Genomic DNA, 18,238 nt, shown 5'->3' with positions numbered 1-18,238 from the left:
CTGTGCCTACTGTGTGTCATGGATAAGTCGGCCCTGGGGGCGTGTGTGTGTGTGTGAGTGTTTGTGCGTTTGTGAGGGAGGGCTTCCTGGAGAGGAGGCACATGGGCTGGGCCATGAAGGGTGGTAAGATTTGCTTGTGTGGACACGTGGGAAAGGACATTTGGGGCAGGGATGGTGGGTGGGTGGTTGGAGCACAGGGTATCAGTGGAGCTGGGTGTGGGATGCAGTAGGAGTGGGCCAGGGCCTGGCAGCCAGGCTGGGGCTTGTGCACCTGGCAGGTACTTTCTTCAAGCCAGAGAGTCAGCCAGCCTAACCAGGGCTTTTCTGCTTTTCTTGCACCCCCTACAGTGTGTCTCGCCTCTTCTCAGATGCTCGGCGGCTTCTTTTATACAGCCAGAAAGACACCAGCATGAAGGACATAGGCAAAGTTCTGAGAACGTTACGGCAGATCAAGCGTTCCAGCTCAAGTAAGCAAAAGCCTTCTGCATATTGGTTCCTAATTGGAAACTGACCTGCGCCAGGGAGATAGCAGCCCAGTGGCCTGACGCTTATTCCTGTTAGCTCTTCCCTACGGGGTTTCCTCCTCAGTGGCTGGGCTGTAAGGCCTCTCTGCAGGAGGTGCCTGAGAAGAAACTAGGAAGACAAGGAGGGTGCTGGCCTCCTCTGGGGAGACAGAAGACAAATCCCCTGAGTGAAATGGCACAGGCTTGGCGTTAGGACCGTTAGGGGTGCAGGTTCCTGCCCACTTCACTTATTTGGGCTTGGCCATATGGTTGCAGTGAATGGGCAAATTTATAGACAGGGGATACATCTGTGCATATAAGAGCAATTAAAGTTGCAACTTGATATGGATAAGTGAAAGTTAAGCATTTATGTCTAAAAGGAAAATGCAGTTTATCTTCCCTCTAGTCATTTGATTTAGTCTGATGGGCGTTTGAACTCTGATCTTTAAAAAGCGAAATCTTTCTCTCGGATCTGGTAAGTGCCCAGACAGTTTATTGCATGCCATTGAGAAAGTGTTTGAGATGCTGGCAGTTTGCTGACTGAGGCATTGGCTAGAAGTCATGGAACAGCCTCCTAGGCTGTGGCCTACCAAGAGGGCAAGGGGCCGTGGGAGCAGTCAGCTGGGTGCAAGCAATGATGACGTGCATGATCTGTAGAGAATTTAAAAGCAGTAACGAAGCCACCTAAAAGTCGGTCTGCTTTTTATTATCACCAGGCACTGATGGTTCTAAGCAATGGCAGTGATAAATGACCCCCGTCATGGGCCAGCTGCTGCCGCTGCTCCAGGAAAGTACTTGTCACTCAGTTTGGTGTTTCAGGAGGGCTGGGGTGGGCCAGCTTTTGCTGAAAGGCCTCCCAGTTTGTGATCCACTTGCTGAAAGAAGAAATGGTATAAAGTGCTAGAGTTTAAACCAGACTTGGATTGGAGCTTTTTCTTGGGGAGCCAGAACTGTGCATTTCCTGAGCAGGAAAGAAGGCAGTGGGCAGTGTGGGACCTGATGACAAAGGGAGGCAAAGTAGGGTGGCACGGAGGCGGTGTCACTTCACATCAGATGTGTGACTGTGCTTAGGCTCCTGAGTCAGCTTCGAGGAGCTCCCAGCTGGACCACTCCTGGCTGCACAGCCAGGCCATCTGGATGCTGTTCCCTTGCCTGTAGGTTCCTGGTCCTGCACACATGTGTCTGCCCCAGTGCAGGACACAGAGAGGTAGCAGCCCCCAATCACAGCATCAGTCCTTCCTCATCTACTGGACGGCCCTTGTCTGGTAGAGCAGAGGCAGAGCTAGGGTTATTTCTTCTACTACAGAAAGACAGTGTGGCCCAGAGGAAAAAGTGCTAGGGTATCTTATTTTCTAGATTTGTGACTTGTGAATAAGTCATTTAGGCCCTTTTGGACCACTCTTTTCATCTGTAAAATGAGGACAATAGGAGAATCTATCTCATAGGATTTTTGTCAGGAATAAATGAGATATAACATTTAATTGCTTAAAAACAGCATCTGGCACATAGGAAGCACTTAGTGAATATGAGCTGTGATTACTTTGGAGTGGTGATATCTTGGCCAAGCCATTTAAACTCTCTGAGCCTTAATTTCTTTTGCTATAGAATAATAGGTAAGTTAGTTTTGCAAAGTAAAATGTAAACCCTGAAACAGTGTTCTGAGCACTGTATTTCTGTTAATGCAATCTGAGATTGCGTTAGGCTCTTTGGCATCCGTGTCACACTGTTGACTCATATTCCATGTGCCGTCAACCAAAATTGCGGATTCTTTTAAATATACAATATTGCAAGTTACTTGTTCTCCATTTCTTAATGGTGCTGTTGGCTTATTGAACCTAAAGGGAAAATCGCTCTCTCTTTTCTGTTTTGCAGTTTTAGATTCCCCATGTCATCTTGTCCTACCAAAACCATTTTAGATTCTGATTTTGCTATGTACTAGATTTGCTGCTGCTTGTTGTTTCCTGTCATGTAGGAATTTGATAAATAGCTCTCTTTCTTCTCATTCAAGCCATTGGTGACTGTGGGACCGAAGCTTGAGGTTTGGATCAGTCCACTGGAGACTAACAACCCTTTTGAGACATGACCACTCAGGCTCTTAAAGATCCACCAACCTATTTTGTCATCAGCGCTGGGCCACTGGGCTCCTGCTCCTGTGATCTAGGTGGAGGACTTGTTCTTTCCTTCAGCTTGCATGTGCTAAATCCATTGGACTATCCACCGAAAATTTGTGGATATGGGAGTCTCTCCTCAAATACTCTCTTCTAGTACCATGGTTTCCTGGGCTGGAGCTTCATTTTATTTCCACCTATTGGACAAGACCTTAGAGGCCATTTAGTTCATTCATAGATAAATAGATTGATTGATTCAATTATTCAGCCAATATTTATTGAACACCTCATATGGGAAAACCACTGTTCTAGGTGCTGGGACACAGAGATGTACAGAACAAATTTGGCCCCTGTCCATGTGGAACATCTGTTCTAGAAAAGAATCTGATCCAGAAGGGAGGAGTGACTTTCCCAAGTTTGCCCAGCCACCAGAGGGATATTCTGGGAATAGAACACAGCTGAACCTCTGTTGCTCCATGCAGTTCTTTCTACAGTGCTGTCTTGTGCTATTCTATTAATCTTCCGACTGAGAAGACCTCCACTTTTAAGAATTAAGTCATAGACAAGTCTAATTATCCTTGAAAGCCTCCTAGTGAGAACCCCGTGTAGGAAGGCTTACAGAGGGGTCTTACCCAATTTTCTCATCACTGGAACTTTTTGGACATTTTATTATTTTCTTCCTAAACCTACAAACATCCAGGTTGTAGGTTGAGTAGTAGCTAAATTAATGTTTTGGGAGCCAGTGGGAGGTGCATTTTTTCTTGATAAGTCCCTATTGTTACTACAACCCAATGGAAATATAAAAATTGCACAACTTCTCAGAAACTCTAGAAAAAGTGACAGGTCTAGATTCTGTCTCTGTGAATTGCAGACTGGCAAGGAGGAGTGTTTCTCTGAATGAGTTTTGTGTGGTATCTGAGATGATTTCAGGCAGTACACAGATGACAACTTTTAATTTTAACCCATATCAAATTGGAATTTCACTGGTATTAGTGCTTAGGAAGATGATAAATAGGAAAAAATTAAAGTTAATTTAAAGAAGACGTTGTTTTGTGTGGATATGGTAAAACTTGTGAGAGTAGTTTGTAAGTGATTGAAGACTGGAAAACAGTGATGTAAGAGAAAGAGTTTTGGGCTTTGTATTAAGATTCCTTTTTGGGGGGCTGGCCCAGGGGCGTAGTAGTTAAGTTCACGCACTCCGCTTCAGAGGGGTTCACAGGTTCGGATCCCGGGCGCAGACCTACGCAACACCTATCAAGCCATGCTGTGGCAGCGTCCCACGTATAAAGTAGAGCAGGATGGACACGGATGTTAGCCCAGGGCCAGTCTTCCTCAGCAAAAAGAGGAGGATTGGCAACAGATGTTAGCTCAGGGCTAATCTTCCTCACCAAATAAAATAAAATAAAAGATTCATTTTTGGGGAGTGATGTCACCAAGATAGTGATATAGGTCGTTCCTGATTTCACTCCCCCTCACAGGAAGATTCATTTTGGGAATAAATTCAGGCACTATCCCTCATTAAGTGTGAACCTTTGGCACGTTTTGATTCTCTCTGACCCTCAGTTTACCTGAAAAATGGAAGTTAGCTGCCCCAAGGGTTGTTGAGCAGTAAATCAGATGACGTCCGTGGATGACTGAGCAAGGTCATAGCACATAGTTGACATGCAAGAAATCTGAATTGGTTTTATCTCCCCTTCTCTTCCTGGCTAACTTTTTGGCCTTTGCCAATTTGTTCAACCTCTCTGGGCCTTAACTGTCCTTGCCTCAAAATTGGGACTTTGGCAAAACAACCTGAAAATGTTTCATCTTGGAAACTTGGTCAGTACTTGGATGGGGGATTATCTGGGACTAATTGGTGATGTAGGCCTCCCTGAGACTGTAGCCCCTTGAGGGCGGGACTGGACCTTGCTCATGGCTTTATCCCAAGCATCAGCACAGTAGCAGGCACATGGTAAACAGTCAGTGAATCTTTCTGGAATAAAGGTGAGAGAAAATATGCGCCTTTTCTCCTTCACAGAGTATTTTTTTTTGGTGAGGAAGATTGGCCCTGAGCTAACATCCGTTGCCAATTTTCCTTTTTTTGCTTGAGGAAGATTGGTCCTGAGCTAACATCTGTGCCAGTCTTCCTCTATTTTGTATGTGGGTCACTGCCACATCATGGCTTTGTGAGTGGTATAGGTCCACGCCTGGGATCTGAAACCACAAACATCAGCCGCTGAAGTGGAGCGCACTGAACTTAACCACTACACCACTGGGCTGGCCCCACAGAGTATTTTAAGGGTCAAGTGAATGTGCTTTGAAAAGTATAAAAGCCCAGCCCATGTAATTGCAGAGTTGATTCCCTTGTGTGAACCCAAGTTAACAGAGCTCTAAATTAGTAACAAGGACAAAAGTTCTAGTAAGAGTCTTGGCTTTCTTTCTTCCACAAGGTTTACCTTCCAGAATGTTACTGGAAGGGCTGCCATGGACCCAGAAGCCTGAAGTGGATTTACTGAGAGCTAAAAAAGTTTCACTTTCACAGTCCCCTTCCAAGTCTCTGGTAGGGAGCTCAGCAGTCAAAAATTGCCAAAATTGGATTTTCAAAAAATATTCCTTTTCTTAAAGAGAGCCCCTCAAATTGTGTCAGCTTCAGGCCTCACAAACCTGCATCTGCCTGAGCCAGAGGCACTGGGGAGCCAGGAAAAGCTGCCTCCTCCCTCAGCCTTATGCTTTGCCCGGCCTGGCAGCCTCTCTCACCACTCCAGCCCACCTGCCCTCTCTTGGTGAATCTGGCATTTCAGATGGAGTGACCTTGCTGGTCAGAACTAAGGCCGCCCAGATGGGGCTGGTGCTGCTCACATCAGGACTGGGCTGAAAAAGGAGATGTTCCTTTGCTCTCTTCTTTGTCTTTACTGCTTATTTCCTTTTCAGCTACTTAAATGCATTGCTGAGTGATACCAGGCTCATTAGTCTGCTTCCTGCTGAACATTTCTGCTCAGACATCCACTTTGCCCCAGGGCCATGCTCCGCTCTCAAATCTTGGAATCTCAACTGCACACGCTCCTTCGTCTCTAGGTAGCACCACGGGCCCAGGCCCCTCTTGGGTTTGTACCACATATAGTGGTCAGGGCTTACTGTTTGGCTGGAAGTTGGGAAGTAGATATCCCGGAGCTGAGGCTTCTTGCCTTCCTGGGGTATGCCATCCTCACATACCCTATAAGAAGTTCCCAAGTCCTCACTGTCCCCCGTTCCCACAGTTAGCTAGACTCTTGTACACTGCTGCATCGCATGACTGCACCTCCAGCCTCACCATTGCTTATGCTGGCCCAGGGACAATTCCTAGGCTTGTGGGGGTCTCATCTTTATCAGCTGTGGCCTGGCCCAGTGGACAGGGCTTTGGGTTCAGTGGTGGCTGGATGCCAGGTCCTCAATCTCCCCTGTTCATGGGACTCAGCAACTTCCATCCTCAGCCAAGATCTTAGCTCTCCAGGTGTCTGGTCCTGTCCCAAGTTATAGCCACACCAATGCCCTTTAACAGAAGACCAGTAGGTGCTCTGTGGGACTTCAGAAGATCATTTTTTGGACCTGCTGAATTGGGCCAGGGCACGTAAGTGGGGCAGTTGAGGGATGGCTTTCAGGCTGTACTGAGGGCTGCCAACTCACACATTTCTGGGGATGCCATGTACACCACAGTCCCTGTGAATGGCACTGCCCATGAGAATTGTGTTCCCTGAAGTTGAGTAGTGAACAACCTATGTGGCTGTGTGCCATGGCCTGAGTACCTTATCTCAGCTTGCCTAGTGAGAACTAGGGTTACAAACTGGCCTCCCACAGCCCTTGATTCAGGGGCTTCTGAAATGCCTTCTCTCCAGCATGCAGAGCTCTCTGAAGCTTATGAGAACTTTGCCAGGAAAGAACAAGGAAGAACTTTGGGCATTTGGTTAGTGGGCTGGAGATGTCCCTTTGGAAGACATCCCCCATTGTTGAGGTCACAGGTGGGAAAGGGGAAGGACTGGAGGAGAGATCCAGAGCAGCTCTGTGTGCATCCAGATGTCCTGACTTGGGTCTTGAGCTTCTCCCTCCCTTCGGCTAGATTTTTGTGTATCAGTGGCATGGCTGTCATTTTCTATGTATTCATGGTACAAATCTGATTTGTTTGGCATTTTTCATGTGGCTCTGACCCAGACTTTTGTGAAATAAGTCCTGAAGGTTATGCTGGACTTTATACTTAGGAAAAGGGAAAAGGGACCCTTAGAGAAAAGGGTCAGAACTTTCAGGCTGTTGGATTTCCTGGTAATACTGAAAACTCACTGTATGGACCTTTGAGTCTGCTTTGATCTCTGTAAGTCAAAAAGACATGATCCCCAGAGGGCAGGGCAGGCTTTAGTGACATGGCAAGGTGGTTGGCTGTGGCAGGGAGTTGAGGGAAGAGGATGTAAAATTATCATCTTGTGACATCCACTGGACAGTACAATTTAGTGTTAAGAGAACAGCCTTGGCAGCCAGACTGCCTTGGTTCAAATCTTGGCTCTCCTGCTTCCCAGCTGTGTGAACTTGGATACTTCTGTAACATCTGTGTGTCTCAGTTTCCTCAAAATGGAGATAATAATCTTCTCTTAGAGATGTCTTGTAGGGAATAAATGAGCTAATAAGGGTAAGCATTTGGTATGGTATCTGGCACATTGTAAGTACCAGGCTTGTGTTGTAGTTCACTGTACAACCATCATGTGAGGTAGGAAATTTTGTTCCTTTTTATCCATATGAAGGAGCTGAAGTTCACAGAGGCTCAGTAACTTACCTAAAGAAGCACAGCTGGCAAGGGGCAGGAATAGGACTAGAACTCCAGTCTTTCATACTCTGCTGTCAGTTCATCCTAAAGAGAGCAGCCCAGGGTAACCAGAAACTTCCCCAAGGTGATAGGATACTAGGCATAGATGGGCTGGGATCAGAAAGGAGACGAGGGCTTCCGAGAGAAATGCCAGAAATGTCTAAGTGGAGACAACAGACTTCCTCCATTTCCTGGCTTCATAGGTATAAGGCACGGGTGGAACATTCCTTAAGGCCCATCTAGAAAGAACATCCTGTGACTCACAGCCACTTCTCCTTCCCTGCCCGAACCCCGTCCTTCCATTTGGGCAGCTGCTGAAGTTGAAGTTGCAGCCCCAAACTTTGTTTTCTGTCCTTGTGGTCCCCCATGTGTCATCTTGTTCGGAGATCAGATGACATATGTGTCAACGTTATGTCATCAAACTGGAAATTCCTTGAAATCTTGGAGTGATTGCAATTCACGTTCTCTATGCTCTTATCAAAAGTTCTGATTTAGGGCCTTAGAATTTCATAATTGGAAAGTTTTCTCAGACCTGTCAAAGCCAGGCTGTGTCCCAGAGCCCAGGCTGTTGGTTTCCATCCAGGGTGGGGGCCTGGCCCCAGCAGGGCTATAATCGGGGGGACGCAATGCTGTACTGCTGTGTTGAAATATTGCTTGAACTAAATCAAATCAAAGGTCAACTTTGCCCAGACAAGAATAGAAAACACAATTGTACTCAATTACAGGACAGCATGTACCCCACAATATCAGACTGCCTTTAAAAACTTTGGGTTGTTAACGTGAAGAACACTGTTTTATGTCTCTTGCTTTTCCAGCATGAGATTTTTTTACCTTGTGGGTGGCAAAGAGCAATTTGGGAATCCAGTTTGTTTCTCACTGAAAGCTTCCCATTTCTAGCCCTCTCATCGCTGTTGCATTGAGGCACAAAAGGGCAAGCTTAGGGTGACACTTTGTCCAGCAGACTAAGTTGAACCAGTAATGATGCCATTTTAGATTTTAATATATTTTTATATTCAAGGCTTATAACAGCTCCACCAGATTAGTATTATCATTCCCATTTTATTGATCAGGAAGCTGAGGCTCGAAAAGGTTCTTTCTGTTGCCCAAGGTCACAGATTAAAGTTGTGAATTGAATCCAGGTCTGTCTGATGCAAGTCTCAGCATCTTTCCACCATAGTGTGCTGCCATGTTGCCTTATTCCAATACCAGGAAGCATGGGTGGCATCACCAGCTTTACTTAAAAGAGTAAAACCATTATTTAATTCCAATGTAGTGGAAGAGCCACAACTTTGTAGTTGGAGCTGATTTGGTTCAAATTTACCACTTGTTCTTTGACCTTGAGCAGGATATTAACTTCTCTGGGTCTGTCACCTCATTTGAAAAATGGGAATAATAATACCTTTCTGGTAAGCTTGTCTTAGGGATTCTAGAAAATAATACATGTGATGTGTCTGATGCTCGTATATGTGAATCACTTTCCTCTGCCCATAAGGCACTACCGTGTCTCTTAACACATTTTATTAATTTTAAAAGTAAGAAAAAGTTAAGCAATTTATACATTTTATGTATTGATAATGCTTCCTTAGTCCAGGCCTAGAAACGTTCTCTTCTCAGCCCCTAACTCATAAACTCATCTTCTTTTCCTTTCCTTTGTTCCTCGGCTTCTCAGGGCCCTGCAGGCTGGTTCTAATCGCACGTCGTGTGGTGCTAGGAGCATCCGGTCTCGTTTTCAATGAGAGACCAGCTCCTCAGTGAGGACTGAATGCCTCAAACTCTCTTTTCTTTCTTCCCAGCTCTTTTTCTCTCTGCTCTTTCTGTTTGATTCAGTCTTTCCTTTTTCTGGATTCTCTGTTTCATCGTCTTGACTTCTTACCTTCTCTTCGTTTCTTGCCTTTTCTGGGCATCCTCTCCCACCTTTCTGGCCTTCACAAAGGGTTCTCCACGCAGGGATGTATCAGCCATTTTCTTGCTTTGTGTAATATTGGCTCCTTGTCTCTTCCTTTCTTTCTCTTCAGGTCCAGAACTCATTTGGGCCAATGCTGCCTCCAGAAGTTACCTTTCCTTTCCTTCTGGGCTTCCAAAGCCAGCCCAACTGTGCCTGCCACGCCCTTTGCATCAGGAGAGCTCCTGGCCAGTGTGAACAGGGCACTCTTTCCCTCTTGGGGTCACAGTCTCCACTGGCTCTTTGGGGACCTGGTTACCATTCAGCTTCTTATCAGCTGATGTCAGTCCTCATTCCGGGGGCTACCAACAGCCTCTCCCACCTTGCCCACTTCTCAGTAAGACATAGGTATGTTATTGTCTTAGTAGATCTCTCTGTCCATCCCCCGATTCAATGATGACTGATTCTGGAGTGGCAGAGATGGCTGGAGGCTCACAACTCTGCTCACCGTCTCCTCTTGGAAGGCAAGGGCAAGGATCATGTCTTTATACAACATCTCTTTTGTTACAGGCTCCTGCTTTCAAGGAGCACTGAGAAATATTGCTACTTTAAACCATAGCACTTGTGTTTTGGGTTCAGTAGCCATTTAGAAGTTTGTTGAGCTAATGCAGGTTCGCGTTACATGTAGAATACTTTAAGGAATATGTGGTTCCTGAAGTTATAATACTCCTGCTGGGCTCAAGAGAAGACTCTGGCTTCCCTGGTACTGGACTCAAGGGTTCAGGGAGTGTATCCCTAAATATTCTGGTTTCTCTTGGGAACCCTTCACATAATTGTCATCTGTGACTTTATCAACGTTAATTTTTAACTTGTTTAATTTTAAGTTTGTGTTTTCTCTTGCAGTATGTGTGAGTCAGTATTCAGAGTCCTGTACACACTTAGTGTCATTAGTGCTTACCTAACCCATACCCCTAGTAAGGTAGACTCCATTTATAGAAAAATGCAGACTCAGAGAGCCTAAGTGACCTCTCCAAGGCCACACAACTGGAAAATTCTGGAACGGAGATTTGAACCAGGTTAGCCAGACTCTAGAACCTGAGATCTTTCGGGTATGTCTTGGTATCCCTCAGCAAACCCTCACTGTAGAGAAGGAAACTTCTACCGGGTTGGGAACCCCAGGCCCAGATGCACAGCAGGGTGGTCCTGAGGCTGTGTGCACCCCAGGCTCCAGGCCTCCTCTCCCCTGCCCTAAGGAGTCACCCCAGGGATCAGCCAGGTCACCCTGGTCCCCCTTCTGGTCCCCCTTCTCCAGAGCCCTGACTGTCCCAGAGAAGCCCTGGTCTTCCCAGAGAGGGTCCAGCCATCTCAGTGAGGCGGGCAGTAGCTATCCGAAGAAGAAAGTAGAGTCCTAGCATCGGAAAAACAAACCAAAACAACAAAAAACACCTAGAAAACACTGAAGTGTGTTTGTTACCAGCCCTTTTATAGCAGGGAAATGTTTCAAAGTCGTGTTTATATGGCTGGACAAGCTTAGGCTGAGTAAAGCCTGAGGTAGAATTTGGCCCGGCCCCACTAGGCCGTTGCCCGTTTGACAGGGCAGGGGCTGGGGGTCCCTCCTGAGGTCCTTCTGAGAAGAGTATCTGGGCCTTGGAAGCTAGCGTGATCTCTTTCTCCACTTCTCCTTTTTCTCATTTGCCTCCTCCACCCACTTCTCTAGCAGCTGATTGCTGTGGTTTCTTTTCATGTTGAACAAAAGAGACTGCAGTGATCTTGAAACCCGAGCTGGGGACTGGAGGGCACTGACCGAGAGTAACCCCAGCCAGCTCAGCTCGCTGAGGGCTTCCCTTCTCTGCCTTCCGGTCTCTGCCACCTTCCCTCCTCCTCCTTCCCTCGTCGCCACTCCGTGCCCCTCCTCCTCCGCTGCTCTCAGGCAGGCTGGAGAGAAGCAGAAGGAACACTAAGGGGCCCTGAAAGCATCCCCCAGTGCAGGGCATCTCCCCACCACACCCCTCCACCTGCTATGTTGGTGTCTCCTTAGCTTGGTCGGAGAGCCTGGCCCAGAGGACTGGCCAAGAAACCGAGGCTTCTGTCCTGTTCTTCCCCAGCCCACAAATGCACAGTTCCCTGGTCTTATCCTTTAGACTCCAAGTCCCTGAACTGGTTTTTTTTTTTTTTTCCTCTCCTTTCCTTTGCCCCACATCTAACTGCACCCAAAGCAGAGCTCTCTGGGAAATGGATAGGCCAATGTTTGCTCCTCCAGGTGAAACCAAGGAGGCTGAGCTCAGCGGATCAAATATTTTGGTCCAAATCAGAGAGATTGCGGCAGGAAAGCTCTCTCTGCCTTTTGCTGGACAGTGACTTTCAGTCTTCTCTTCGGGCAGCAGGGACTCACATTTAATTTAGGGACCAGTTCAGCTCCCTGATAACTGTGTTCTGTGACAGCATTTACACCCTCTCTGTTACCCATGTAAACTCTTGAGGCTCGTCATCTCTTTCCCCCTGAGTGAGTACTTTCACATTCTTGGTCTTGGTTTTCACAACAACCTGTGAATGTTGTTAGTCTCATTTGACATCTAAGGAAACTGAGGCCCAGAAAGATTAAGGGGAAAAGTGAGGTTCATGGTTGCACAGTTAGGAAACAGCAGAGCTGGGACTTGAATTCAGCTGTTCTGATGTTATATCCAGAGCTGATTTCAGAGTTTTACCCCAAGTGTACGTTAATACCATGAATAAGTGGATCGGAGATGTTCTTCCACAGCCCACACCTTTTACAGTTAAGAAAATCGAGTACCAAAACATCTACTTAAGTTCTTGGATTTGTACCATTCCTTCAAATAAAGTAATTTGGTACCCCCCCCCCCAAAAAAAGAAAGAAAATCGAGGTCATGTCAACTTACTTGGGCAAAGTTAAATGGCTAAGTGTTCCCTATCTTGCCTCCCATGACTTGTCTTTCTTACAGGTTTTCGTCGACATATGCCTATCCTTGCACTGACCCCGTAGATGTGATCATTCCTGTTAATTCTCTATAAAATGCTAAATTTATTTATTCTTCTATAAAGTTCTGAATAGACAAGTTAGTCAGCTTCAACCTTTTCTTCACCTTATAGACGGTCTCAGCAGAAAGAATTCAATAATTCTGTCTGACTCGGGAGCTCAGCCAGGCGGATACATAACACACACTCACATGTGCACACACACACACACACACCCCTTAGATCGTAGATTCAATTTCTCCTGTTAGTTGGCAAAGTCACTTCTGTGTTCTTATCTCTTCTAAAAGCATATGCTTTAGGGTCAATTTAGCAAGGAAGCTAATAAGATCAGTGTTTCCTGAAAGTGATGATGATAGTAGCCATCCATTATTGAGCATGTTTCTTGGTGCCTGGTATTATACTGGGACTCGAGGTACATTTTCTCATTTAACCCCCAGCTCAGCCCAGTGAGGTAGATACCACTGTCATTCCCATTTGTTCTGTTGACGCTTGCCCACTCCCTGCTTCCAGCTTCCACACACCTGCCTGTCTTCTTGACCTGTGCTGATGCGGCTGAGAGGGCTTAGAGAAACTCGACACTATCTTGACCTGGTTTGTTTCACATTCATTTCCTGTTCCCTCTTCCCCAACCATTGCAAGGTGACTTTACTTCTCCATAATTGGCCATTTCCCAGGTCATCTCAGTTCATTAATTTATTCATGCATTTGTGCTCCCTCATTCCTTCATACATGCACCATATACTGAGTGCTTCCTCTGTGCCTGGCACTGCTGCACTTTGGAATTACAAAGTCCTAGCCCTCAAGGCACTTCTGTTCTTCTAGGGAGAAAGACGCATGCTCAGACCACTGAAGCTCCCTCTGTGCAGTGCTTGAGGGACACATGGGATGCTGTCAGGGCACCGAAGAGGGCCACCTCACTCAGCTTGAGGGTGGGAAAGTCAGGGCAGGCTTCCTGGAGGAGATGACTCTTGGGCCAAGTCATAAAGAAGGGGTAGGAGTTGGCTAGGCTAAGAGGAGAAGGGCTGTTTCAGACATCTGGCTTTCTCAATATTCTTGGCTTCTCCACTCATTTGCCTGCCAGCAACGTAATGGAAAAAACTGAGGCCAGAGGTCCAAAGCCACCGTACTCTCGCCTCACACCATACCTCTTTCACTTCCTTCTCCCATCCTACTGCCCAAATCTTAGGTTTTGAGGAATCTTCTCTCTCTGTGTTTATCTGCTTGTTCCTTTATTTATTCATTCAAAAACATTTGTGGAGAACCCACTATGTGCACAGCACTGTGACTCCCCAGTGTCCTGGTCCCTGCCATCATGAGGGGCCTTACCCTCTCCTCACCAGCCGCAGCCTGCAGAGATTTTTGGCTCTCTGTCCTTTTCCAGAATGGCTTCAGCCTGACTCCCCCTATGAAGCACCTGCAGATAAGCCTCATCTTGGTCAAATGCTTCCATGAGCTGTCTTCCTCTGGTTTCTCATCCCTGCTTCTGCTTGCTCTATTGACTTGCCTCTTCTCCCTTATCAGCCTGGGAAGTTCCTTGAGGACAGGGACTGTGTCCTCACCTTTTCTCTCTACTTCATTGTGGTACAGTGGTAAAAGTTGAGTGAAAAGAATCCTTTTCAGTAATCTCAAAATTATTACTGTTTATTGAGTTCCTATCATACACCAGTTGCTCACTATTCATGCTTTACATATGAATATCTCTAGTCATCATATCTTCAAAAGGTGGATACTGTTATCCTTACCTCTTAGGTAGGAAAACTTGGGCTCAGAAAGGCAAAATGGATTTCTCAAAGCCACACAGTTAATAAACAGCAGAGTCCAGCATCAAACTTAGGTTTTTCTGGTCCAACACCCCTGATCTTTCTGCCACACCGTTTTTCTTAAACTTGGCTGGAATCATCTGGGGAGTTTTATAAAATTCTGATGCCTTGGTCTTACCCCTAGAAGTTCAGATTAGTTTTTGGGAGGTGTGGCCTGGGCGTTGGGATTTCTGTAAAGTTTCCTGTGCGAGTCTAATGGGAGCCAAGGTTGAGAACCTGTGCACCGCACCACATCGCCTTTCTGCGTCCACACTGGCTGCAGCTGCCATTGGTGGTGTGTGAATCTAAGTCCACATGTGTAGTATCTGTGTGACCAGAGTGCAAGTTCTTTGTAGCCAGGGCTCTTAGGCCCCCTGCTGCTTCTCCACCCAGTGACCTCCGCACTGGCACCCCATGCACGTGCACTGCCAAGGGTTGTTGACTGTTTAATCAGCCTCTTGGTTCTTATGTCTCTTCCAGGGGATTCACTGATAGGTGGTTGGAGATGGATCACATCCAGCTGTTCTCATCTCAGAGCCTGTTGACATAACAGAAGAGTCTTATAAACACACTGTGCATACTTGCTGGTCTCCAGAGTGTTGCTCCTGACCTAGACCCATTGCAAATGCAGCCTGGGTCGGCCTCCCAGACTTCAGCAGCCGTGCTCTGGAGGGAGGAGGCTGTTGTGAAGTTCCCTAGCACAATGTCTGTATGCTGCTCTGGCTTTTCACACACAGGAGGCGTTTGTCGCCCACCTGGTCAATGAGGGTCAGCTCATGTGTATATTCTGTTCTGTCCAGGGCTCAGAGAGGTCTTTTTTTTACCCCTTATTTTACAGATGAGGCAGTGGAAACACAGCTAGGTGAAATGACCTGGAGAATAAATGGATACAGATCCCAGATTTTCTGACCCCCGTGTGGTGCTATTCATGTTGTTCCGCAGTGGACAGTGTCTGGCTTTTCATGCCAGGCCTCAATTGAAGCCACTAGCTTTCCTACCTTCCTTCCTGTTTACCCCACCATAGGGGTACTGGGAACCCTGGATGTCACTTTGTGTCCCTGGGAATATAGTACTAGCGACTAGGGGTCCTGTATACTCTTGGGGTGCAGCCTAGGGATCGTCCTGCCCTAGGCCCATCTTGGACCTGCTGAGCTGAAAGGAAATCTCCTGTGATGCTGCTTAGGTACTTCGGGAATCTTCCCAGCCCTAATTCCATCTCCTAGGATTTATTATCTAGCCATCACTCACTGACCAGTAATTCTTTGCCAGGCCCTAATCTGGGCACTGGGATACAGAGATAAAACACATATCCTGTGCCCCAGAGGCATAGTCTAGTGGAGATAATATGCAAATAAAACAACATTCCTAAAAGCAGGGTCCCCCCAGCCCCCTGCATTAGAAGTACAAGGGATGTTATTAAAATGTAGATTCTTAGGCTGCACTCTGGATCCACTATTTTAGAATCTCTGGGAGTTGGGCCCAAGAAACTGCGTTTAGCATTTTCCCTAAATGAATCTTAGGTGCTCTGAGGTTTGACCACCACAGAAGTGAGCCCGATGGTAAGAGTGTAGTATCATGTGCGATGGGGAGCACCAGGCGTGTGGCTGTCTGCAGGAGCACTAGTTCTGAGAGGGGACACTAACTGGGCAAGGAACAGCTTCTTGAAGGTGTCGTGAGGAATAACTAGGAGTTAGACAAATAAGGTGTAGCCAGAGAATCATTTCTCTAGAGATGTGGATCATGCTTAATTTGTCTTTTTTATAATTCTCTGTTATTAAATTTTGTGTAAGCAGAACATACCTGGACCAGGCAGCACTGAAGAAAGTCTGGTTGGGCTTTTGGGCCCTCCTGCTGCTTTATCTCTGCACGTGACCCCCTTAGCTCCCAGGATTAACTCCTGTCTCCTTAAGCCTCACACCACAGCCCCGTTTTCAGATCAAACCTCTGTTTCTCTTCTTGAATCCTCTTAAATGATTTGGGTTTGCAGGGTTTGCCCCCTAGAGGTCAGTTAGTGCCTGGGCCTGTGGGCTGCAGTCTGCAAATGATGACTGCCCAGCCATGTGGTCATGATAAACTGGTTTTCTTTTTATTGAAAGGAGAAGTTGGATTATTAAGAGGGTGGGGCAGAAGGAGACGTGGACAGTCAAATGAAAGATATGACATACCTAAGTGACACCACCAGGCACAGCCTCCAACACTGGGGACTAAAATTCTGGATTTCTGGCCAGTGCTTTTTCTGCTTCACTACACTGGATGGAAACCTTTTCTAAATGTACGTGAAGGGCTTATTATTTAAAGGGATTCTGTATGAAACCCTGCAGCAATCCAATCATTTAGTAGGGTTGATTTCTTAAAATATATGCCTGTGTGTTTTCTTAATGCATGGCAGACCTGGGTTTTGGAGCTCCAAAACATGTTCTACATTTGGAATTAAAATGAGACCATGACTGTGAGAGTGCTTTGATATGCATAATGCTCTACATCAGTCATTCTCCAAGTGTGGGCCCCAGACCAGCAGCGTCAGCATCACCTGGGAACTTGTTAGAAATGCAGATTCTCTGGCCTCATCCCAGGCCCTCTGAATCAGAAACTCTGGGGGTGGGGACAGCAATCTGTATTAACAAGCTGTTCAGATGATTCTGATGCCCACTCAAGTTTGAGAACCACTATTCTGCATCAGGAGGAAATCGGCCCCTGGGGGTTGTGAGAATAAGACCCCCCCCCAATTTTAGCCATCTGAGATGGTATTGGGGAGACAGGAGTAGTGGGGTTAGTGTCACGAATCTCACGTGCGATGGAGGAGATCATTTAAAAGGTTTGGCTTTTCCCTTGAAAAGCAAGGAAAGGCTGTGCATGTGTGTGTACAGCACTGTCGCACTGTTTGAGTCTAGGAGCACACGCTGAGTGTGGTTCTACACGTCTTCAGAAAGCAGTCTTTTCCTGTCTTTCCTGATAAGGCGAAGCTCCCTGAAGCTCGTGTCTCTGTGTGCTTAAACCAGAAGCCTGTGGTTATCAATCGCTTTAAAATGAGGCAATCAATATTATGATATTTTCCTCCACTTGCCCCATTGTGCCAACTTTTGTTTTTTGGAGTTACTTATTAAATGGAAATAAAACGCTGTTTCTCGGCAGGCTTCAAGCTTCAGGATTTCCTGGTGGACAATGAAACCTTCTCTGGATTCCTGAATCACAACCTCTCTCTGCCAAGGCCTACTGTGGACAGAATGCTGGGAGCTGATGTCAGTCTCCACAAGGTAAGCTGCGACCTTCAGCTTCCTCTGTGGGGCTGGTGGCAATTACAGTGTCTGAGAGTGCCAGGAAAGAAATGAATAAATCCCTGTCTTTGTCATGGCGCTGAAGGACGTTGTTTGCTTCACCTACTTTTACCTCCCTGCTCAGGCTGGTATTGCCAAACCATCCAGAGAGTGGAATGTGCAACCTGACGTCATGGGCCAGCTGGTTGAAATAAAATGATTTCCTGCCTGTCAGTTGGCATTGTTGATAACTTCTCCCTAAAAGCGGGATGAATTTAAGATGAATTAAACATTTTCTTTAAAATTTCATGGTTCTGAGACAGTAACCAAGGTTGAAGATTGTTGATCTGGAGCAGCTGTGTCTATAAAAATCTAAGACAGGAGATTTAAAAAACTGAATGCTTCCTTTAAAGATAGACAAGAAAGATACATATGGAGAAAATGTTTGTTTTTTTCCTTAAATTTGTAAAACCAGGCAGTAATATTAGTGTTTATATAGAATTTTAACCTTCACTCTTAGAAAACTTCCTCTGGTATCGTTAGATATCACACAGCTCCTGTGCAGTGGGTAGCAGACCCAGATTGCATGGTTATTGATTTTCAGAGCAGCTTCTCAGGTTTATTCTCTGGCAGAAAGAGGAACTGTTTCCTTACTCTGTCTTATGTCTACATACTAGCTTGTCTTTACAATAAACAAAAGTAGTGGAAATATTTATGCCTGGAAAGAAGATCTTTGCTCTACATGATCTAGAATTTTTAAAATTAGAAAAATGTGCTTACTGCTTGCCCTATGACACTAGAAAAATATGCCTTGTGTTTACCAATTGTATGGTTGGGAGATGGGCCAAAGGCAGCAGGCTTATGAAAATGGTTGCATTTAGGACGATTTCC

General features: G+C 46.2%; 1 protein-coding gene across 3 annotated transcripts in view; it reads left to right on the top strand.

Moving 5' to 3' along the window:
- Nucleotides 1-18,238, top strand: part of ABCA1 (ATP binding cassette subfamily A member 1) — a 134,834-nt gene that overhangs the window by 34,830 nt on the left and 81,766 nt on the right. For all 3 annotated transcript variants that reach the window (XM_058523695.1, XM_058523696.1, XM_058523697.1), the window contains 2 exons: nucleotides 349-467; nucleotides 17,226-17,347. In XM_058523695.1, coding sequence (XP_058379678.1) covers nucleotides 349-467; nucleotides 17,226-17,347 — 241 coding nt within the window. The remainder of the gene's footprint in view (nucleotides 1-348; nucleotides 468-17,225; nucleotides 17,348-18,238) is intronic.

Source organism: Diceros bicornis, chromosome 28, assembly GCF_020826845.1.
Source record: "Diceros bicornis minor isolate mBicDic1 chromosome 28, mDicBic1.mat.cur, whole genome shotgun sequence".
Taxonomy (NCBI): domain Eukaryota; kingdom Metazoa; phylum Chordata; class Mammalia; order Perissodactyla; family Rhinocerotidae; genus Diceros; species Diceros bicornis.
This window is presented reverse-complemented; position numbering and strand designations above follow the sequence as displayed.